The sequence below is a fragment of the Panicum hallii genome, chromosome 8 (assembly GCF_002211085.1).
Source record: "Panicum hallii strain FIL2 chromosome 8, PHallii_v3.1, whole genome shotgun sequence".
In the NCBI taxonomy this organism is placed as follows: Eukaryota; Viridiplantae; Streptophyta; class Magnoliopsida; order Poales; family Poaceae; genus Panicum; species Panicum hallii.
The window spans coordinates 40,833,378-40,858,042 of NC_038049.1; the positions used below are offsets into that span (position 1 = coordinate 40,833,378).

At 46.6% G+C, this 24,665-nt stretch overlaps 3 protein-coding genes across 3 annotated transcripts; 1 reads left to right on the top strand and 2 right to left on the bottom strand.

Moving 5' to 3' along the window:
- Positions 1-3,011: 3,011 nt before the first annotated feature.
- LOC112903250 (non-specific phospholipase C4-like) lies at positions 3,012-6,233 on the bottom strand. Its single transcript, XM_025972482.1, has 4 exons — positions 5,611-6,233; positions 3,940-4,349; positions 3,690-3,860; positions 3,012-3,555 (listed from the first exon to the last, which is right to left on the bottom strand). Exons 1-4 carry the CDS (start codon positions 6,231-6,233, stop codon positions 3,227-3,229), a joined length of 1,533 nt encoding a protein of 510 aa, XP_025828267.1. The 3' UTR covers positions 3,012-3,226.
- A 12,689-nt stretch (positions 6,234-18,922) lies between these two features.
- LOC112903830 lies at positions 18,923-20,017 on the top strand. Its single transcript, XM_025973024.1, has 3 exons — positions 18,923-19,475; positions 19,591-19,778; positions 19,970-20,017. Exons 1-3 carry the CDS (start codon positions 18,923-18,925, stop codon positions 20,015-20,017), a joined length of 789 nt encoding a protein of 262 aa, XP_025828809.1.
- A 2,370-nt stretch (positions 20,018-22,387) lies between these two features.
- On the bottom strand, positions 22,388-23,784 carry LOC112903364. Its single transcript, XM_025972609.1, has one exon. It carries the CDS (start codon positions 23,616-23,618, stop codon positions 22,626-22,628), a length of 993 nt encoding a protein of 330 aa, XP_025828394.1. The 5' UTR covers positions 23,619-23,784; the 3' UTR covers positions 22,388-22,625.
- Between the last annotated feature and the right edge of the window lie 881 nt (positions 23,785-24,665).

Here is a 24,665-nt window from a genome sequence, read left to right on the forward strand (position 1 = left end):
CAAAAACCCCTCAGCCTCCACCACCATCTTCCCACAATGGATTTTCATCACCGGCAAAATTACAAAGATTTGAATGTCAGTTCACTTCAAATGCAATAGGAACAATAGTTGGGTTCAAGAACTTCAAAAACTTGCGCACCGTGTGTACCTCGCCAAGCTGCCTCTTCTCAGCTTGGCCTTATGCAAATCAATATAGGTGATACTGCTTCCAAAGACGAATGCCCGGCCATGCTATCTGAATGTCCTCTGAGCAAAGCCTCGACGTGCAATCCCTCCATCTGAATGTCCTCTGAGCAAAGCCTCGACGTGCGGTCCCTTCCCTCACTCCCTAAATCCTCCTTCTTCCTAGTCAGCAAGATCTGGATGGCTAGCCGCAAACAAATAAGATGACTGCACAAAGTTTCAAGTAACCGAATGTTGGGTGTCCAGAGGGGTCCAAGCGTGTTCTTACTGTCGACTTAAGGTATAGAAAGCAGAAAAGCGACTTGACACCAGCCCAATCCCATCCAATACCCTCGTACCAGCAAAACCCCCCTAAGCGTGCATAGCACTTGCCGTATCGATCTGCAACCAAGGATAAGAATATATAATTGCACCTATGACCTAAAGCCAAACAAAACTATAAGTATGCTTAAGAAACTATAGGTCCATACGGTAAGAAGACATCCTTTTCTGCAAAAACCTTAGCAATCTTCCAGCTATCAAGTTTTAGAAATGGTTTTACTCTGTCCTTTGAGATAGCCATGATGGTAGCTATTCATGTCAAAATGTTCAAGTACTTGAAACCCATGTGAATGTGAACAAGACAAGCAATCTGCATTCCAATAATCAAATCTGAGATGGCACACTTAAGCATATCATGTTACCATCTAAGGAATTTATGTACCAAGAACTTATATTATCACTGTTGTAGACTAAAATACAACAATTAATAGTTTGCTACCAACAATCCAAAATATAAATAGCACGACTAAATGCAATTTATATTCTTTGTTGAAAATACAGCACCAAATAATTTGCAACTAAACCAACCAAATAAATACTAACTGATCAAACATAATCTGCATTCTAAAAATATATATTTGATTCACTTGATTCACTACTTCATACTAAAATACATCACAACTATTTCTACTTGACCAAGTAATACTAGCCAATCAAAAGAATTTTGCATTCAAGAATCTGCATTGGGTGCTGCAAATCAAAGCACAACACATCATGATTTGCAACTGAGAGGATTAAATTGAAACAAGACAAGCACAACAATTCCAAGAACTCAATTTCACATCGACCGAAAATCGAAGATACCTGATCTGTTTGTGGACGATCTTGATATAATCTAGCCTCACTCATATGCCTGAAATGCAAATTGTAAGTAACGATGAGAGGGAGCAGCAAGCGAGCAAGGAGATCACTGATCCGCCTCAACTCTCGACGAAATATGCGAGCGGTGCGAGGAAGGCGGAGAAAAACATGTAGCCGTAGACGACCTACTCTTAAATCCATCCCGTTGCTAACAACCAGCTTGTAGAAGATGTTGAGGCTGGCACAAAACACCTGAAACGACACCATCCCCACCACCGGCCATTGCCCTTGTCTTGTGTCGTTGTTTTTGAACCAGTTGCAACACTTGCTGCATTCTTGGCGTTGGTGCTTGAATGACATGACCTCGGAATTGTACTTCGACTAGGGCTGATCCTAACATTCAGGGCCCGGAGCGAGACCAAAATCAGGACCCCGCTATTTATAATATTAAGTACATAAATTCTAGTGACACAAAATATGAATCTTAATTGTTTCTTGCTATAAATTCTAGATATTTCTGAGTATATGATTAAATTACTAGATGTATTATATTTGTGTGGTGCTTAGCTAGAATACAAAAAAATTATAATAAAAATACTTTTAGAAACGACTAGAGAAATCAGTGATTGTTTTGTATTTTTTTGATTAATAGATAATGTGAGATCTTTTTTGGCATTCGAATGCACGAATGGATGATGAATTAATCAAGACTAGTAGACAACTTATGAAGTAAAAACTATCAGTACTAATTGATCAGCGCATATCCTCCTATGTTTCTCATTCAACATCATTGGCAGGCCAACATACAGTCAGACTATCTCTCGCATTGTTTCTCATCCCGTCAATATAGTTGCAACACAATGAGCTTATTTGGTTGGATACTTGGATGAATCCTCTAATAATAGTGTGACTAAAAACTTGTTGATTTTTGCCTATCAAGCAAGTTTATAGATGAGTTAATTGGTTGGAATCTTAGTTCTAAGAAATATATAGTTATTTATTCTTCATTTATGCGTGCAATCAACTTGAGAATAGATATTTAAAATAGCTACCATCCATTACCCGCAAGGTGGACTTCTCCTAGTACCCTAGACTCTCGGAAAATGCTAAAAGCATAGGAAATGAACTTTGCCAACTTTAAAAACTAGGAAATCCTTCATTGGAGATATCTAGTCATATGATGCGGGATTCTTCTAGTGTTTTGTCATAGTACTTGAGAATAGTAAAGTGCCATGTGTCAATGTATCATTTATGAAATAATAGCTAATTATGGCACCACATGACTGTGACTATAAATTTTCTAGTGAGCGTGAATAAACATTTAGGCAAAAATACACATATTTAAGAAAGAACTAATAATTCTACCGGTCTGGTGGCCGTTGGGGATCTGATTGGCTATGCTAAAAAAAACTCATCACAGGCTAATAGAGGATGTTATTGACCGTTGGCTTTTCATTTGGACTAAAAGAGGGAAGAAAATTATAGTATCACCGCAATAAGGCAGTTCCTACGCGCTGTCCCTCTCTCTATGGTTCGATCACAAGAGGTCGTAACGGATCACGGTTCTAGCGCTCTTTTCACAATCCAACTTAATCCTTAATATTTTTAGCTCAAAATTGAATAAGATTAGAGTCCGGCTCTTGCCAAGGCCTGACCCTTGGATTATCTGGGCTAAAATTTGAGGCATTTTACCACCCCTAGTCACAACGATGTGAAATATAGTGCCAACAAATGTTCATATCAGTCCATCCTTATTTCTCGCTTAACAATGCAACAAACTAACAAATTGAACACAACACACTACAAAACCAATCTTTCCTTTACGAAACAACAAACAAATCAAGCAAAGCAAACCACAAGCATATGCACACTTTACAAAAGGCAACGTCCGAATCCATCGATAGAGACGCACTACACATTCTTACGCACTGAAGCAGGGGAAGCAGCTGCACAGCTTGGATGCAGATGGAGGCGGCGCCGCCGGCTGGACCGCCGGGATGTGGGACTCGTCCATGCCGCAATCGTGGCACCGCTGGCACTCCTCCCTGAACCGCGCGAACGCAGTTTGGCAGTAGTCGGCGGCCTCGGCGACGGTCATCCCCTCGACGAGCTTGTCGGTCTCGTAGGCCTCCGTGGCGTGGTCGCCGTTCAGGGCGGCGCCCAGCTGCACCAGCTCCGCCTGGAACTCCGAGATCCCCCGGTGCTCCTCCGCCTCCGCCGACCGCAGCCGCACCGGTTCCGGCAGCTCTTCTGCAATCCCATCAGTTATCAATCAAACACGGTGACTACTGATAGATCTATAGTAAATTAATGGATCAATGCAAGATTGGTAAATGTTCATCACATTGCTTGGCCAATTGATCTTGGCACTGTCACGTAGGTACCTGGGCAGTCGGTTCTTGGCGTGGCGCGAGTGAGCACGGTCTCGAACGTGCCGGCCCAGGCGTCACGCTTGGTGAGGAACTCCTTGAGGTTGAAGATCTTCTTCACCGTCGCCGGGATGGACGAGTGCTCGTACTGCGACGTCGGCTCCGGCCCTGACGGCCGGTGGATCACTGCACATACATGGCGGCATGGCGCTTTGCGTCACAAGCTGTGTCCGTGAGTGAGAGGCATCAGCAAACGAACGTGTACCTGTGCCCGGCTCGATCCATGGCGAGACGAGCATGGCCGGGACGCGGACGCCGAGGCGGTCGAAGGCGAAGCTGATGGGCGCGGCGCTGACGATGCCGTCGGGGCTGGGGACGCCGTCGACGGGGGTGGGGACGTGGTCGAAGAACCCGCCGTGCTCGTCGTAGGTGATGACGAGGAGGGTCTCGTTCCACTGCGGGCTCGACCGGAGCGCCTCGTAGACCTCCTTGACGAGGCGCTGGCCGTGGGCGACGTCGTGCGAGGGGTGGTCGTCGTTGCCGGGGAAGAGCTTGAGGTCCAGGTAGCGCTGCTCGATGACGACGTAGTTGGGGAGCTTGCCCTCCTTGCAGTGCCGCTTGAAGTCGAGGGCGTAGGGGTGGAACTTGTTGATGTACTTGAGCTGCCGCATGTTCCTGCATGCGCGGAATTGCATTGGAATCATCCAAAGCTAAGTGCTTGCTCCCTCCATTCCAAAAAAACAAGTCATTCTAGAATTTAAAATTTATCAAAAAATAAGTTATCTTACTTTATTTAGAAAGTGCATGTGCATGCAAGAAGCAATTAGCGATAAATATAGGTAATAAATAGGGGCAAATATGGTCATTTTACTTTTTTATTAATTTATTTTAGAATTCGTAGGATGATTTGTTTTTTGGACGGAGGGAGTACCTAAAACGAGTCTAACAGCAAAAAACATGAAAAAGAAATACAAATAGGTGATGAACCCACTTTAAAAAAATATGCAAATAAGTGCTTTACAATGTCTGCGTTAAATAAATTCAGTAGTAGTACAATCATCTGTCTTATGCAGATCACATAACGTTAGTAAAATCTGATCTACATGTGCTACGTACGCTGTGCATGCGTCCAACAATCTGTCAGAAAATTAGGCACAAAAAGAAGCAAAAACATGTAACAAAGTTCAGGCCAGCTCGCCTCTGCATCTAGCTAGTGTCGATCTTAACAATATCTAATGCAGTAGAATACAAGTAACATTTGTACTGGTCATGACCTGGACATTGGTAGGATCGGATCTATCGATCATGATGAGAATATCCGTCTAAAATGTCCGATTTGGATCGTTTCATGGTCAACGCGTATCAGTATGTGAGCCAACGACGCATGCATGCTCCTAGCATCTAAACGATTACCAATCAAGATATGACATCAATAGCAGAGGCACATATACCCTGTTTGTCCGAATCTCACTGCTGATCTGTGCGCTCTAAGCACAACCTGGCACTTATTTCGTACTGTTTTTTGAGTGTTTATCTTGTCTAGTCTCTGTAACGCTAGGTCAGATGAACAATTGAACATAATGACTACTCCTCAATGTCACTTATTTCGTACTGTTTTTTGAGTGTATGTCTTGTGTAGTCTGTAACGCTAAGTCAGATGAACAATTGAACATATCAACTCCTTCTTCAGTCGTAGCTATCATGTTCCCATCTTGTTTTTTTTATTGTTGTTCCCATTTTGTTAATGACACGATCGATGACAGTGACATGCTTAACAAGATTCAGATCGGTGACAATTCCCATCTGAGTTATAGAGAGATCTACCAAAAATCTCCAAAATGTTAACATTGTTAGCTAAGAATGTTACTGAAACCAGCAACATTGTTAGCAATGTTCGCCTGAACGCATCATGGACGAGGACCACGAGGCGACTGACCTGTACAGGAGGACGGCCGGCGGGAACTGGTAGTAGATGCCGAACGAGTGGCCGGCGTCGTGGAGCGCGTCGAAGATGGTGCGCTGGGGCATCCCGGCGCGGAGCATCTTCTTGTCGTTGCCGACGAGGCCGTGCGAGGTCGCCGAGTGCACGAACATCCGGTTGGGCTGCGTCGACGACGGCACGGACGCGAACCACCGGTCGCACACGGCGAACTCCCGGGCGAGCTCGCGGTAGACGGGCACGGCGTCGGGCCGGAACCCGTTCATGACGGTGGCCGACATGCCGGCCTTCTCCTTCTCCGCCTGCTGCGCGAAGCCGCTCATGGGCGGCACCGCCACGCCGGGCTTGGTCGCCGGCGCCGCGCCGCCCCAGGTGTAGGGGTCGCCGTAGACCTGCTCGTAGATGGCCATGAACGAGTGGCCCGGGTCCGGGTCCACGTACTGGGAGGCGTTGCCGAAGTGGACGGCCGGGGAGGAGGCGTCGCCGGCGACCGCGTGGTTGAGCTCCGCGCCCGTGACGCCGTCGATCGCCGGGTTCAGGGACTTCATCCACCCGAGCATGTGGTCGAAGGAGCGGTTCTCCTGGATCAGCACCACCACCGTCTTGATCTTGTCCGCCATGGGCAACGATGGTCGTCGATCTCGTGGTGGCCGGCGGCCGGCGAGGCTTCTTGCTCGACTTGGTGTTGGAAGGGAAGGTTCTGCTAATCGGGATGGCTTACAAGGCTTAGCTTAATGCTCAGTTGGTGTGTGTGCTTATTCTTCTCTAGCGGTGGACGCAAGAGGCGTGTGGAACATGGTACGAAACATGTTAGGTGGAGTTCACGGAATTGTTTAGTTTTTCTTACGGCAAGAGTAAGACACTTTCAAGTTGGTGGCAACGGACTTGGCAGAACCGCCAGGCCGGCCATCGTAGTTGTAGGTTTCCGATCCTAGCATTTCTTCAGTTTGTTTTGGTAATCGTCTTGTGTAACGGATCACTGGAGGGTGCGCGTTTGCCGCTAGTCGTTAGTAGCGAGCGTGGATTCCTCTCTATTGGAAATAAATTTCAGTTAAGATATTTGTCATCTTCAGAAAGCGTTTAAACCATCTAAATGCAATTAAGGAAACCTAATGATAAAACGCTAATGGGCTGTGATCAGCAGGCCCATTAGGCCTGTTTCCAGAGGCTGGCCCCCAGCCCCACGGTGCCTGTAAATATAAGGTCGTGGTTAGCACCTTAATCACCCAATTGATCGCTAAGGGCACTGGAGGGGTTTGGAAGACCAAGCACTCCTGTTGGCGCCCGAAGGACGCTGATTCGCTGCTGTATCTCCTACACCGACAAGAACGCCTACTTCCTCTACGGATCAGACGTAAATGGCTGCTGCTACTGCTAACGCTGGTACAATGATTACCATTTATTCCGTATTAGATTGATTTGTCATGAACTAGGTTATGTTAAGATTCTGAGTAACATGCCACTAATATTAAGTTTTGGCACTTCTAACAATTGGTATCAAAGCCATCTTAACCTAGTCATGCACGGTCAATTTTTTTTAGCCATGTTTATGCCTCTGTTTTCGTCGGATTAAGATGCAAAAGTGCTGTGTAGATTAGATCCTATTGCACAATTAAGTTTGATTCATGTTTTAGTCGCAATTAGTTCCTGTAGAAAGTCTTTTATGTGTTAATCATGCTTGATTAGATCTAAATCATGGTTAATTAGATTTTGATCACGAGATTAGATCTAATCTAATTCGGTTTATTTCAAGTTTAAGTTTAATCTTGATCTGTTAATGCTAAGTGTCTCGGATTAGATGCAAATGTTTAATATTTATACTAATTCATGGTTAAACCGAGACAAATTGATGATTAAGCTATGCAATTAAGTTTAGGGCTTACTTCTACTTAATCTGTTCCCCAAATTAGATCTCTGTTCATGTCTAATTTCCGCAAAATTAGATCCAAAATCATGAAATTAGATGCATCAGTAAGCATTTGAGAAGAAGGGGAATGCAAAATTTAGATCGATTTAAGAAATCCCTAAATCCCGTGATGAACCCTAACCTTAAGATTGAAGAAGAAATTACATGTGTGGCCATGAGAACGCGGAGCTCTGCGCGCATGAGCAGCGTGCGGCGCTCGCGGCCGCAGAGCCCGCCTACGCAGCACTTGCACGCCAGCACCGCTCGGCGCGCTGCTGGGGCCCGCACCGCCTGCGCAGGGCCCGCTGCGCAGCTCGGCCACCTGCGCGCCAGCCCGCGCGCCGCCTGTGCAGCACCGCTCGGGCGGCCACCTGCGCGCCAGCACGCTGCGGCCCGGCCACCCGCCTGCGCAGCACCCCTCGGGCGGCCACCTGCGAGTGAGCACGCTGCGGCCCGGCCACCTGCGGGCCAGCGCACCGCCTGCGCAGCGCCGCCTGCGCACTGACCGCCCGGCCACCTGCGCGCCAGCGCCTGGCCAACACCGCCTGCGCACCGCCCGGTCACCTGAGCAGCGCACCGCTCGCACTGCCCGCGCTGCGCAGCACCGCCTCTCCGCCTGCGTGGCGCCGCCCGCGTGCATAAGCGACGGCCGTCCCCGAGAAAGAGATGGAGTGAAGTGAGGCCGTAGTAGGGTTTGTTCCGATCGGAATGTATTTATGTGAGTTGCCATGAGTTCCTGAGCGTCCGATTGGAATGGACCGTCCAGATACACCCGCATTAGGGTTTTCGCAGGATGGGCCAAATGGGCCAAATGCGCAGATTGGGCTGTGTGTGCAGAGGGGATGTTTTGTGCTGTTTACGAGTTTTAGCCCAGTTAATGTTTAAAGCCGTTTATTTACTGTTTCTTATGTTTAAAGCTCAAGTTAATTGCTGTTATGTTTAAAGGCTTTAATTATTTCTGTTGCACTTATTATTACCAGCATTATGTTAATTAATTTCCATGAGTTATGTGAATGCTTTTAATCATGTTTTAGTTGCATTTATTCGCTGAAAATTATGTTCATCCACCATAAGCAATTAAGATGCACTCTATTTAAATGGAACCATCAGGAAGTTTATTTAGAGCACTTGTAATTAATTCTGACCATCGTTGATTTAATTATGAGTTTTAATGATAAATATGGTTTGTTTTCCCCATCGGTGATGCAAATTGAAATTTATGTATGATTTTAATCAGACCATCGTAGGGTTAATTTCATACTTCTTATGTGCATCTTAATTGTGAGTTTAATGAAGTTATTGTTCTCATGATTTTCAGTGAACACTGTGACGGGCTACCTGAAACCCATGGAGCCCGTGAATGGCACCAACTATCCAAGCTGGTATAAAGATGTTAATGTTGCCATTGCTGTGTGCGAGTATGATCTCGCCTTACGTCGAGACAAGCGAGCAGAGCCCGCTGATCCCAATGGTGATCGTACTGCCATTGAGAAGTGGGAGAGATCAGACAGGATGGCCAACATGATCATTAAGAACACGATCACTCCGGCCATCTATGGTGCTATTCCCGATAAGGACCAGAATGGTAATGATCTGAGCGCCAAGGCATACCTTGGCAAGGTGGAGGAGAACTTTAAGAGTTCTTCCAAGACTTATGCTAGCACCCTGATCATTAAAATACTGACTTCACAGTATGATAGGCAAAGTGGAATCAGGGAGCACATTATGAGCATGTGTGACATGGCAAATAAGCTGAAGACACTGGATATGGCTATCTCTGATGGTTTTCTGGTGCACTTCATCATGACTTCTCTGCCAGTACAGTACAGTCTCTTCAAAATAAGCTACAACACTCAGAAGGCGACTTGGAGCATGGCTGAGCTCATTAGCTACTGTGTTGAGGAAGAAGAATGGCAGAAAGCTGAAAGGATGAAGGATGTTGTCAACATGGTCAGCGAGCGCTTTGGGCGTGTTAGCATGAGCAACACTCCTAAGCATCAGGCTGAGTCTGACAGCAGCAGGCAGCATAAGAAAAAGTTTAAGGGCCATAAGAGCAAGGCCGTGTCACATAAGAAGACCTGTAATGAGAGGCTGTGCAAGTTCTACAAGTCACCTAAACATGAGCAGAAGGAATGCCATGGATTTAAGGAGTGGCTTAAGAAGAAAGGTACAATTACTGATTATGTATCTTTTATTGATGAATCGTTCTTAGTGAATTTTTCTCCTAATACTTGGTGGATTGACTCAGGTGCCACCGTGCACATTTCCAATTCACCGCAGGTATTCAGTTCGATCCGAACTATAAGAGAGGGGGAGCGAAGCTTAAGAGTGGCTGATGGCAATGAAGTGAAGGTTGAAGGCATTGGGAGCTTCGATTTGGAGTTACCAGGCGGCTTCAACCTTAGTTTGCATGATGTTCTTTATATTCCCAGTTTGAAGAGAAACCTTATTTCTATTTCGCGTTTAGATAAGTCGGGGCATATTTGTGAGTTTGGCAACTCTGTGTGCAACATTAAATTTCATAATTTAAGTGTAGGCCTTGGTCATTTGCAAGGCGATCTTTATTTGCTCTCTCTTGATAATGTTTATTCTGCAATGAATGTGGATGATGTATCGCATAAGCGTAAGTGTGATGATGAGACTTCTTCGAAATTGTGGCATTGTCGTTTGGGCCACATTTCAAGGGGGAGAATTGAGCGTCTCATAAGAGAAGAGATACTCTATTCATTAGATCTCTCAAACTTAGATCAACAATGCGTTGATTGTATTAAGGGGAAATTCGCTAAGACAATTAAGAAAGGAGCTACTCGGAGTTCGGGCCTATTAGAAATAATTCATACTGATATTTGTGACCCGTTCTAGTAAAGTTTGTTGATGATTTTGACTCGTTCATTACTTTTACAGATGACTTCTCTCGTTATGGTTATATTTACCCCATTCGTGATCGATCCGAGTCATTAGATAAATTCAAAATATTCAAGGCTGAAGTGGAAAATTAGCATAATATCACTATTAAATTAGTGAGATCGGATCGAGGTGATGAATATTATGGGAGACATGCTCCATTCGGCCAAGTACCCGGACCATTCGCTAAGTATCTTGAAGAGAATGGTATAAAGGCCCAGTACAGTATGCCGGACGAACCACAGCAAAACGGAGTTGCTGAGCGTCGTAATCGTACACTAATGGACATGATATGTAGCATGCTTAGTTATTCTACTTTGTCTGTGGAGCTGTGGATGGAAGCATTAAGAACAGCTGCGCACATACTTAATCGTGTTCCTTCCAAATCCGTGCCAAAAACACCTTATGAGTTGTGGTTTGGGAAGAAACCATCGCTTAATTATTTGCGTGTGTGGGGTTGTCCAGCCGAAGCTAAGTTATTTAATCCACAGCAAAAGAAATTAGATGATAAGACGGTGAGCTGTTATTTCATCGGATACCCTGATAAGTCTAAGGGATACCGATTCTACCGTCCTGATCGCCTCACTAAGTTCGTTGAGACCAGGCAGGCTGTATTCCTAGAGAATGCAGCAATCAGTGGGAGCTTTCCGAGGAGGGAATTTAATCTTGAAGAAATACGGGTTGAGCTTCCCATCCCGGTAATTCAAGAAACAGTAACACCTCAGTTAGTGCCGCTGTTTGTTGCTTCCGTTCAGAGTACACCATCTGTTCAGATTACGCCTCTTGTTCAGAGTACTAGCGCTGCTCCGCATGTTGAAGTAGCTCCTGAGCCTGCGAGCAAACAACAAGCTGAGCAAAAATGGAGCCTAATGCTGAAGATGAGAACCCAGTCGAGATGCCTCAGACTGCACCTCAACCAGCACCTCAGCCCGTTGAACCATTAACAAGATCACAACGGGCTAGGAAACAGACAGTTTTCTCTGATTATGAGACATACTTAAGTGAAGACATGTATGATATTGGGAAAGCTGATGATCCTAACTAGTTTAGAGAGGCAGTATCATGTGAGAACTCTGCCAAATGGGTTGAGGCCATGGAAGAAGAGCTTAAGTCCATGAGTTCTAATGATGTTTGGGATCTGGTAGATATTTTAAATGTAGTCAAACCAGTAGGCTGTAAATGGGTCTACAAGACTAAACGTGATTCTAAAGGGAATGTCGAACGATTCAAAGAAAGGCTTGTAGCCAAAGGTTTTACACAAAAGGAAGGGGTTGATTATAATAAAATTTTCTCCCCTGTGTCTAAGAAAGATTCATTCAGAATCATTATGGCGCTAGTAGCTTATTATGACTTAGAGCTACATTAGATGGATGTTAAAACTAAGTTCCTTAATGGTGACTTGGATGAGACCATCTTCATGGCACAACCGGAAGGTTTTATTGTGAAGGGCAAGGAACATTTAGGATGCAGAATTAAGAAATCTATTTACGGGTTTAAGCAAGCGTCAAGACAGTGGAACCTTAAATTCGATCAAGTGATTAAGAAATTCGGATTTAAGGAGAATGATGTGGATAATTGTATCTACACTAAGATAAAGGGTGGTAAATTTATAATTCTAGTGCTTTATGTGGATGATATCCTATTAGCGAGCAGCGATAAGCGTATGCTGCATGAGACAAAGGGATTTTTTTCATCCAATTTTGATATGAAAAGATTTTGATATGTTTTCGGCATTGAGATACACCGAGATAGGACCAAAGGAGTACTAGGATTGTCTCAAAAAGCATATATTGAGAAAATGCTTAAGAGATTTAACATGGATAAGAGTAAGGCCACACCTGTTCCATTAGCGAAGGGCGATAAGTTTAGTGAAGCCCAATGTCCTAAGAACCAATTGGAATCAGATGAGATGAAGGACATACCTTATGCTTCAGCTGTCGGAAGCCTGATGTATGCACAAGTCTGTACGCGTCCTGACTTGGTTTTTGCTACCGGAATGTTTGGAAGATATCAGAAAAATCCCGGAAAGGTTCACTGGGTTGGTGTCAAGAAGGCATTACGTTACTGCCAAGGCACTAAAGACTTCATGCTCATATACAGAAGATCAGATAACCTTGAAGTTGTGGGTTATACTGATGCTGACTTTGCTGGATGTGTGGATAGTAGGAAATCTACATTAGGATATATCTACACGTTAGCTGGTGGAGCTATATCATGGAAAAGCTTTAAGCAAAGTTTAGTTGCAGCGTCGATGATGCAAGCTGAGTTTGTGGCATGCTATGAAGCAACTGGACAGGCTGTTTGGCTTATGAATTTTATTCCGGGCCTCAAGGTAATTGACAGCATTACGGAACCTATAGCGTTATACTGCGATAATTAGTTTGTAGTATTCTTTTCGAGTAACAACAAGTCAAGTGGTGCTTCCAAACACATTGACCTTAAGTATCATGTTGTGAAAGAAAGATGCCAGGATCGAACCATTAAGATTGAGCATATAAGAACTAATTCTATGTTAGCGGATCCGCTCACTAAAGGCTTACCACCGAACGTGTTTAAGGGTTTGGTGGATTATCTTTAGGTCCTGGTTTAGAGCCATTATAACTCCCAACTAACGAATAAGCGTTCTACTGAGATGTTTCAGTGAGAGTGTGGGTAATGGGGTCCCAGTAGTGCATCAAGCTACTGACGACATATTGGTCGGTTACTTTCTATTACTACTAAGGGTGAACATTAGTATGATACGAACATTAGCCTTAACCATTCGATCAAGTGGGAGAATGTTGGAAATAAATTTCAGTTAAGATATTTGTGATCTTCACTATTAAGGAAGCGTTTAAACCATCTAAACGCGATTAAGGAAGCCTAATGATAAAACCCTAATGGGCTGTAATCAGCGGGCCCATTAGGCCTGTTTCCAGAGGATGACCCCCAGCCCCACGGTGCCTGTAAATATAAGATCGTGGTTAGCACCTTAATCACCCAATCATAAAAATCTAAAATGCTAGCCACCGCTAATCTGATCGCTAAGGGCACTGGAGGGGTTTGGAAGACCAAGCACTCCCATTGGCGCCCGGAGGACGCTGATTCGCTGCTGCATCTCCTACACCGACAAGAACGCCTACTTCCTCTACGGATCAGGCGTAAATGGCTGCTGCTACTGCTAACGCTGGTATAATGATTACCATTTATTCCGCATTAGATTGATTTGTCATGAACTAGGTTATATTAAGATTCTGAGTAACGTGCCACTAATATTAAGTTTTAGCACTTCTAACACTCTCTATTGTTCTTCTTTCTTTCTTTCCCACTACAGCACTGTGCCACTCCACAGCCGCAGGCCTGGCGGCCTCTACCACCACCTGCAGCCGGCGGCGATCTCGACACCAGCCGTGCCGCCCATTGCCTGCTGCTGCCACTCGAGTTGTCGCCCACGCTACCAACCCCTCCCACCGCATGTCCCCGACGATCAGGTCGATGATGCCATCACCGCTCGGCTTCACCGCTCATAACCCGCCTCCGCCGCCGGATTTGCAGCCGCCAGCGACCATCCCTCCAAGACCACCGGCTGAGCTCACCCCTCCTCCGCACTCTGTTGGTATTTCTTAGAATCCACAGAGATATAATAGGAGATTACTTCTATTCTGTAAGCGCATAGAATCAACGTAACGTTGTAGTATTTCATCCGAAGTATTACAGAGTATATGTTGACGCTAAAAATTTTGCAGAAATATTTATTGAAGGAAAATGAAACCGATGGGAAATCCTAGGAGAGCCATTTGAGGGTTCAGGTTAAAACTAACAGGGATTCCGGTCAAAGATGGCATAGTGCTGGTCAAAGGCGATGCAGACTCAGTCAAGGATGATACTGGTTGCAGTTTGAATCGAACTGAGGAGATGATGTCATAAAGAAGATCCAGAAGTCCAATTCCTTTTGATAAGTCTTATAGATACAGTAGTTTTATCTGGTTCAAGTCAAGTTTAGCATGTGGTAATTAATTAGGAGTCTTTATTTTCAGAGTATAAATAGTAGCAGTTTGGGTTTGTAAAAAATAATCATCGATCAATATAATTTTTCTTGGCACTTTGCTAAAAATCATAGGAGCAAGAGTAATGTACTTTTTCTCAACGAATTCTTCAGCAAGTAGAGCTGCATCGGATCAATCTCCGGTTTGTTGGTAAGTTCGTATCTATTAGATTTTCTAGGCTTTAATTACGGCGCATTGCTGTAGTTTTGTCTAGTTTAATCTACCAATTTATCGATTTCTATTAAGTTCCTGTAAGGCTGCATCGTTCGATTTCTTGCTAGTTCCTAGTAGACTTTACAATTTATCTAATGATAATCCTAGATTTGACGGTTCTCATCTAATCTTTTTATGCAGCAATCCAATAGCCAAATTCTTCATTGATTTTTACTAAAACTATCGAGTCATCTTTAGTCTTAAGACTTCGTTATAGATAATCCTATTGCTAGTTCGTTTGCTCTAACTTTGTTATTTCAAGCTATCTCGGTTAGGTCTGATCCTTGATTAATAATGTTAGGTCAAATTTTATCAACTGAATTCGTTCATCAAATAACGATAATATGATTGTGATAGCTTGATAGTATCAATCGGCTCTTTTAGCCGATTTTGAGCTTCATGAGAAGCGTAAATTCTGATATAATTAAATGCATCGGCTAATTATACTCGGTTTATCGCCCTGTTGTTAGCGCTGCCTCGGTTAAGTCCGATCCGCTAATGGTGACGGCAAATTTATTTTAATTATACATATGTATTTAATTGTGAAGATTTTATTCTTAATATTGCTTCATTACAAATCAGTTTTTCAGCCGATACATGAATATACGTATTGGACGTCCCGGCCGATGCGCTCTTTGGAGCTCTTTGGAACCCCAGTCGATGCGTTCTTTGTTATTTACTGATTAAATTTTTTTTCCTTATCAATTATAGGTTAAATTGACTGGCACGCCCCGAACCTAATTTGCAGGACCGGCACTGGAGATAACCAGAGCTCCCAGGCTTTAGCGTGTTGTGCTATGCAAGATACACCGTCCGATTTTTATTGCAACAGTATCATATTTAGATTTCCACGGGGACGCACTAGTGGGTAAGGCAATCGGTAAATAAGTTTCAAAAATATATCAAGATTTTAGTGAACAACAACCCAAAGGATAAGGTAATGATAAACAGGATATCACTTACATACGAAGAGATCTTTATAAAATAAATAAATGAGCGGCCTAAGGAGTGGGATAACAACGAGACGAGATATACTCGTACGTACTCGAGTCAAATTTAGGAGAGAACTAGGACCGTAAGTAGAGACAGATAGATATCCTATTGTAGCTAGTCCTTGTATGCTTTGGGCGCTCGGACGGGGCAACCTCTAGAAAGGGATAAGAAGAGGAATTCGCGCGATCTACTCGTAAGTTCTACTCCAATAACCGCTCTCACGTGATGAAATACGTAGGTCGGATAGAGCTATCACCAACTGTCCGTGGGGTTTTGTGCAAATCAAATTAAGCTATAACTCTAGGCACCACGTCTAAAGGTATAATCTAATACTCTACTGAGATTCTGGCAGGAGAGCACCCTATTTAACAGGTACTAAGGATTAGAACCTAAGATAGAATGTGAACCTGCACACAAGGGACTATAACACTAACTCCAGTGACAATCTAACATGACTTTAGTCTAAACTAAAAATACTGCACTAAAATAAAGTAAAGTAAGTACTGAATGTAATCAACTCAAGATAGAAGGAAGAAGGAAGTAAACCACTAGGGTTCCATGGGATGCTAGCCGGGTGAGGTAGGGGGAAGTCTGTCAGGAGGGATGGGACTAGGCGGCTCGATTGGATATTTGAGGTGCGGTCGGTGGCTAGGTGTTACTATTATACATCTAGGGTTTGGGAGTTGGGGAGTGTTATTGGACCTTAGAGCATCTCCAGGAGTGCCTAAAAAATAGAATTCCAAAAAATTAGTTTTGGGACTTTGCCAAAAAATTATTGGGAGTAAAACAGATCACCTTCTCCAACAGTTTCCAAAAAATAAATCTCCAAAAGAAAAATAAATGTTGCCACATCATCAACAGGTGGACTCAGATCCTCATTTTTTTTCACGGGAACAACAACGGCACCACCTGCTCTCTATTTCTCGCCACCTCCTTGGCTGATATTTGTCTGATGATCAATATAAGTCAATCATGTTGCTTATGCTCAACATAAAGAAGAACAGTTAAAATCAATCGGTCCAAACTAAATAGTTGAAACTTGAAACCCAAGCGATGACACAGCTTGACAGCTATGAGCTCATTAGAAACAGAATAGTTGAACTGAAACAACAAAAGGAATCAAACTAGTATCCCAACCAGGAGTTTATAACTGTTGTCACTCCAACTCCAAATTCCACTTCAAAACTGTTTGTCCCTTGCAATCTTCCATTATGTCCACCATAGAACGATACAAATGAAAGGTGAATATTACATGGTATGTCACCAGAAACATAAATTTCTGCGGTCATTTGTCGTCTGAGCTCTGAAAGATGAATATTGTAAGAGTTTATTCTTTCAGAAGTAACAATGATAATTGCTTGCATCGTGAAAGACAGGCTCTGAATATGCATCCAGAATATGCTCTGAATATTGCAGAACTTTTCTGACCTTGAGAAATACTCAGTTATGGTCCATCAATTTCAATTCTCGAGTAAGATTATTCACTCTTTTCACTTCAATCTTCGGTCCTTCCCTCCCCTATCAGTTTGATTGGATGATCTGTCTGATAATGGGTTCCAAAAGAATGTCTGTGTCGGGTTGGAGTATCAGCCAAAGAATTGCAGCAGTGTTAGCTGCTGGTTTGAAATTTGGCTCACCTGATTATGCTTAACAATGATCCACCAAGAGGCAAACTCTAGAACCCAAGTCCACTCTAAAAGCTCGACCCTTTTTGCTGGCAAATGCAGTATCACATAGAGGAACAATATTGCTTCCGATTGGTACCTTTCAGAGGGGTATGATGAGCTCGCCGCGGTTGAAGTTAACAGAGACGACAACAACTCGACGGGTCCCCTGCGAGAGAGCTAGAGACGAAACATTGTGCCGGCGTCTACTCGAGGGATGGCAGCGGCACCTCGTCGCTGCTCGTGACAAGGCTGCCGAGAAGAGGGAGCGCAGCTGCCTGCAGGAGAAGGACGGATGGGGACGCCGACGTCGCCTGCAGAGAGCAGAGAGCCGAAGAGGTCTGAGGGTCGAGGTGCGGCAGGACGCCCGCCGGAGGAGGACGGATGGGGCACCGGCGTCGGCTGCAGAGAGCAGAGAGGACTTGGCGTTGGTTCACTCTCCCAGATTGGGAGCGCGAGCACTTGGCGCAAATCTGGCTCACGACGCCGCCAGGATTGAACGCGCGGATAAATTGGGCACCGGATTGGCCCACTGCTGGAGCTGATTTTTTACGGTTCCTACCCAAAACTAATTTTTGGCACTGCATTTTGGGTACTCTTGGAGATGCTTTTAGGTTGCAATTATTATTGGTCCTCTTTGTACGTCTCGGTTTTTTTGTCAACCGTGGTTGAGAACCGAATCACCATTACTAATTTTGACTATCAACCATAAGAGGTCGAATTTATAGCTGAAAAATTCGATTCTGGTCACTTCAGTTATTCCAATTTGGTTTTCGATCCTTGGTTAAGTATGTCCACCTCTAGCTGTGAGCACGGATGACTTCTCAACTCAACGCATATGCGTGTGCAAATTGAGCATGTGGTATCGCTGCTAGCCAGGATGGAAAATATTTATTGTGATCGTCACTTGATCAATATGTATTTGCATGTGAGATACTATCACAGTTCTTAGATATATATGATATTCATGACAATCTAATTAGTTCAAGAACGGAGAGATTAGTACTCGAAGGAGAGGGAACTTAAATAGACTCATTGCTAAATAAGTAGGCTTCCAGAGCTTTTTTTTTACCTATAATCCGGGGATTTCTGCAGCGCTCCGCCAGGCCAGGCCGGGGACATTTCCCCTGTGCGGGCTTATACAAGTCTCCTCCGTCGGGCGCGGCGGCGGCGGAAATACTAGGAGTTTGACCGTCAGTCAAACCATCACATAAGGTGGAATCTTTTTTATATTGTTAAAATAATTGTTTCAGCTTCAAATTTTTTTCCGCACTTAAGAAAATATTCCACAAAAAATTCATCCAAATGTGATCTTATTTTGAAGATTTTGTTGCAACGAATATAGTGGTGCAGTCGAATTTTAATTTGGGTATATGGTTTTGAAAAATATAACTACGTGACATCTTGGCTGGTAGTTGACTTGTGATAGCCCCAGCGGCGGTGGCATCATCGATTTCATCCGACCAGAATTCCCCAAATCCCCTGGTTTGCTAGGGTTTCCGCTGAGTTTACTTACTCATAAATCAGCGCCGCCGCCGGCTGCCGGCGACGGCGATCCGCCCCCAGACGCGAGATCAACTTCAACTACAGGCCCTGGCGCCGCCATGGAGGCCGCGTATCCGGATTGGTCCGCCCTCCCTGAAGACCTGATAGCGCTGGTGCTGCGTGTGCTGGACATCCCCGATCTGTTCCGCGCCGGGGCCGTCTGCCTGCCGGCGCCCGCGTTCCGCAGCCGCTACGTCGTGGGCTCGGGGCACGGGTGGGTCGTCACCGCCGACGAGGAGTCCAACCTCCAGCTCCTTAATCCTCTCACCACCGCCCAGCTGGATCTCCCGCCCGTCACGGGGCTCCACCACGTTGAGAGTTTCACCGACGAGCAGGGGCGATCCATGTACAACCTCTACGGCGACGACCCGTGGCTTCCGGACTTCGCTATGCCGTTTAAGCCCAAGAACCTGCGGCTCTTTCTGTATCACCGGGCGTATGTTGCCTGCAGGCCTTCCGCAGGGGCTGCTTGTGTCGTCCTGCTCCTGTGCCGGCAGAATGGGGAGCTCAACTTTGCTCGGCTCGGCGATGACCGGTGGACTCACGTCGCCGAGAGTGAGTTCGTCCGACAGGGCAGTGGCTACCGCGGCGCGGCTTACAACGACAAGGATGGTCTGTTGTACCTCGTGTCATCTAATTCCTCAATACACACACTGGATTTGAACGGGCCTTCGCCCGTGGTCAAGTGTATCGTAAAGCATTGTTCAAGATATGATGATCCTATTAGATAGATCCGTCGTCTTGGCGCCCTGGGGAGACATGTTGCAAGTGTGGAGACACGTTGAAGTGCGATGGTCGGAGAACCTGCAAGTTTCGGCAGAGATTGCTGATGAAGTCATTTGTCCGACCCGAGAGTCGTACACCGATGACTTCGAGCTGTACAAGGTTGATGTTCATGATCAGAAGCTCGTGAAGGTTGGCAGCTCGGAGTTGCGAGAGCATGCTCTTTTCCTTGGTTTCAGTTCACCAATGTTGCTTTCTACAAAGGACTTTGCAATGTTCAAGCCAAACTGTGCGTACATTACTGAGGACTCTTGGGAAAATACCTGCATCAACAAATTCGGTGTTGTGTTAGCATCTCCTAAGCTTGTTGCAGTGAGTTTCAGGTTGAAGGTGGGAGCTCCGAGGCCACGGTGACCAACATGCATGTCTGATCCGGCAACCAACATGGCGGAAAGCTGGAATGACATTGACGTGAAGTTGGAGGCCTTGCAGATCGATCGCGACTCTGCTTCTGGCTCATGTGGCCAGAATGGCCAACAGGACTGAGATGGCCTCGTAACCCGGCGCGCGTCGGCGATGGCTATCGCCATGCATGCATGGTCGTCCTCGACGTCGGAGACCTCTAGCTGCACGCGCCGGGAGCGGGGAGGACAGCAAACCCAGGGACCTCGGCGAGCAAAATTGGGATCTCTCACGTCGCAGCGCGCATCGATCGCTCGTCGCAGGACCCCTGGCAAAACGGGAGCTCCGTCACCGTGGATGCATTTGCATATTTGCATGAACCCCGTCAACAACAGCGAAGACCTGCATGGAGCGAAGTCAAACTCTGCGGAGGCAACTAAGCACAAGGAAATGCTACATGTTTTACTTTTTTTGCAAAAAAAACAATTACTCGATAAAAATCCTGTTTAGAAAATCTTGTGGATGTCTAAGAAAGCCACTCACTGGTAATCCCAGGAAGTTCAAGGTATTTTCGAGGGAGTGCATAAGAAAGTAAAATTGATCTATGAATTGTACATGGTAGGACAGAAAATTTCTCTCTCCTAATCAGCACAGATATATATCCAACCATTCTTGACACGGTACTTTTGTGCTGGTGCGTAGGCCTAGGGGTAAAATTTAGGGAAAAGTTCAATTTTCCACCATTGAACCAGTGCAATTGCCCAATTTGCAACAGTAAACTATAAAATTAGATAACAGGGGTATCCAATTATTGAAATAGGGTAAAATCGGTCTCTTGGGTGTTTTTAAAGGTGGGGTTTTGATTTCTAAAAAATTTGAAAATTCTAATTCAATCTGAAAATATTCAAAACTAATTAATTTTTAATAAAATTAGAAAGCTGGTATAATTTTTCCAAAAATTGTAACATATCAATTAGTGTTCTGTTTGAATCTTCTTTATTAAAAAAAATAGGCATAACTATAAGCAGAAATAACACTACAAATAGAACAAATTGATCCAAATAACTCGCAAGTAAAGTACCAATTGATAGGTTGTAACTTTTTTAAAACATTCAAACTAGTTTCAATATTTTCTAATTTAAATGAAATATTTACAACTTTTAGATTTAACTTGTTTTTTATTTTCCATAAAATAGAAAACCATCCTCAAAATTCATCAGGTTTTAATAGGTCAATGATCCTATTATCTGATGTTATAGTTGAAGGCCGACTTTTATGACAGTTTAATCACAGGGTAGCATGCATGCAGCTGCTGCAGTGTCGCGTTTCCTCAACAACTTTTTGCTATGATCCGCGACTCCCTTTTTTAGGGTTTATGTGCATCCTGTTGGCACCACTGCCCCAGCTCTGCTAGTGTGGACCGAGCTTTGCTCGCTGACGCATCCCGGCTCGCGGGAGGCATTATCTGGCCGGCGTGGTAGTGGCCATGGCGGCTCACGGTCACGGGCGACATTGTCCGGCGCGTCGGCGTCCGCGGTGCATCTTGAGATCGAGCCGAAGCCGAGAGCTACAGCTGTCTGGGCCGGAGAATGCGGAAGACCAGCGAGAAGAACAGTAGAGCTGCCCCCCTCCCATGCACGCTTTCGCTCGTCGGCGTGCACTTGCCGCCGCGCACTGTGGCACACGTCGCCGACTCGCCGCCCTGCTCACCAACCAACCTCCTCAACTTCGAGTTGAACATTGCCACCACCCTAGCAGCAGCACATCCGCCCACACCTCGTGAGAAGCCGCGCTGCACTGCCACATCGTCTGTTGCCGACATGGAGTAGCATTCGATGAGCCATGCCACTGTCAGTGCCTATAGCCTGTTCGATGTTTTGACTGCTCCGTGAACGCTGACCATGGCAATGCCATGCAATCACACTGTTTCTGATGCCCCTAGCTTGGGTGGTCATTCAGCACACGGTAGCAGGTGCTGTTCCACTTGCATGACAATATGAGTACATAAATTGAGTAGCAGGAGATTAGAACCCTATAGGTTTACATGATCAAGAACAAGTGAAACTAATTAAGCCCTCTTAGCGGTACTAACTGGAGAAAAATGGTTCCTGTTTTCTGAACTTAAACGATAACATTCTCACATGTGGATGATAACTGAAAAGAAACAATCTTTCGGAAATACTAAATCAATTTAATAAGATTTGACATCAAAGCAAGACACATAGAAAGTGTATTTCTTAGATTAATTCTCACAACTGTTTGGATAGAAAAGCCAATAATCACAATTATTCGGAAACAAAAGAAGTTTAACAGTTTTTAGCAATCTCCACCTACTTAGAGAAAGGAGGGTTTTATCCAAATAGGAGATGGCCAATACAGCCATCGATAAAGAACTGGTGAGACATCATCAAGTTTGGACATGCTTTGCTCCGCCATACTCCAGATACCAATTTCTCGCCGGTTATACTTGCAAAAATGCACGTACTCCAGGCAGTCGTCGGACACGTAAGCACAGTTCGGCTTTAATCCATGGAAATCCTTAACTGGTAGGCACATCGAGGCATTGGAGCCGAGAAACAACGCATAGTCTGGCAAACCCTGCAGCAACTCCAACCTCTGACCATGGAGGTCAACCTTCTAGATCTCAATATCAACAGTGTAGGGCTCTACATATGGGTTCAGGCCGTCGTAGTCCGGTGGGATGTTCACCGGTGTTTGCGGGTCGACGTAGTCCTTCAACCTCCAAACTTGCAAGATGTCACCGGCCGGTGTCTGAACCAGGTACTTGGACGGACTGCTCGATTTCAGCACGTGGAGGATCTTGCGAGCGACCGGCGAGGACCCGTTGAGGTCCAAGCTGACCATGGAGGCATCCGTCCGGACCAGGTAGAACAAGCCGTCAACGTCGCTGTACATGGCGTCCTCGTAATCGCACCTCCACGGGAGCCCCGTGCCCTCGCCCGACGCGACCCAGGTCCAGCGGTCGTCCCCGAGCCTGGCGAAGGATACCTCGCCCATTGGCATGTGCAGGAGGAGCACGACGCAGGCGCGGCCAGCGGAGGGGCTGGCCGAGAGCACCACCCGGTTGTACATGTACTCGTGCGCCAGGTCGATCTCCAGCATGACCGGCTCGTAGCCCGGCTTGGAGTAGACGGCGTACGCGGGGCCGCCCTGCTTGTCCGTGCCCATCATGACGTTGTGGAGCCCGGTGACGGGCGGGAGCGCGGCCTGGGCGCCCGTGATGGGGTTGAGGAGGTGCAGGTTGGAGGCCTCGTCGGCGATGACCAGCCAGCCGTGGCCGGAGCCCAGCAGGGGCCGGAGGGCGAGCGGGGCCCGCGGGAAGGGGATCTGCAGCGTTGCGCCGGTGGCCGGGCAGTGGAGCGCGGCGGCGCCGGGGGCGAGGGCGCCGCTGGCGTAGAGCAGGCAGGGGGGCTGCCTCGGCGACGGGGCGCGGAGCCGGCGGAAGGCGGCGTACGCCGCGTTCCAGGTGGTGCAGACGGCGCCGGAGCGGACGGCACCAGGGACGTCCAACGCCAGCAGGAAGCTGACCAGGAGCTCCTCCGACAAGCCGGACCAATCGCGGCCAGCGATAACGCCGGAGCCGGAGCCACCCTCCGTTGCCTGTTCCATAGCGACGTGCGTGCCCGCCGGCGGCGGCGGCGGCGCAGGTGGGGAAAAATTAAAACTTCGTAACCCTAGTTGAATCGGGGAGTGTTGCGGCTTGCTCTGTTCCTCTGTCACTGCGGGACACGTCAAGCGGTCGGTTTCTTTCCTTTTTTCCCCCTTTTGATTGATTGAGTCGGTTTGATTTTCTTTTGAAGCGAAAGAAAGATCTGTTTGATTTATAGCGGGACGCGAGAGGCCACATCGTGTCGTGCTCGGGAAATCCAAACTCCGACTCCGGAAGCGTTGCAGTTGCAGGTCGATCGACACGTTCGGAAACGGGATCACGAAGGTTGGAGTTGTGCAGTGGCAACGTGTGAGTCCAAGCTTTCCTTTCTTGCAGCGGTAGCGACAGCTCCCAAGTTTGAAACGGCATCACTGAACTCCCATAGTCCCTGTACAACAGCGACGGTAAGACCAACTCCAGCAAGGGTGCCCTTCCGGCCTCCCATGTTGGGGGAAAAGGGCGCGGGCCCACGTTTATCCACAAGTAGGCAGCCGAGCGTTTCCAGCGGTGGCTCGCATCCATCCCCCCATCCGGCTGGCGGCGCGGGCGGCCGTTGGTTCCCACGGTGGCTCGCATCCGTCCCTCCTTCTCGAGCTCGCTGCAGATCCACGCCGGCGCGGCCAGTACCAGCAGGGGCAGGAGCTCCACGCCGGCCTCGGCCTCGAGCGCCGCCCCACCCGCCGCAGATCCACGCCGGCGTAGCCAGGAGCAGGGGGAGGAGCTCCACGCCGGCGCGGTTCCACCTCGAGCTCGCCGCCATCGAGGAGATCTTCCACCTCTCTGTCGATCTGACGCCCAAGGCGGAGGGGGAGCTCGCGCGCGCAGCTGACGCGGCCAGATCCGGCGACGGCCACGGCGGATCTCGCGGCCAGGGAAGCCGGCGTTCTCCACCTCAGCCACGGCGGCGCGGCTCCACGGAGGTCCACGCCTGCGGCCTCCTGGGCAGTTCCAACGACCAGCGGGCCCACTGCCCCACGTGTCGCAAGGAGAGAGGCGCGGCTCGGATG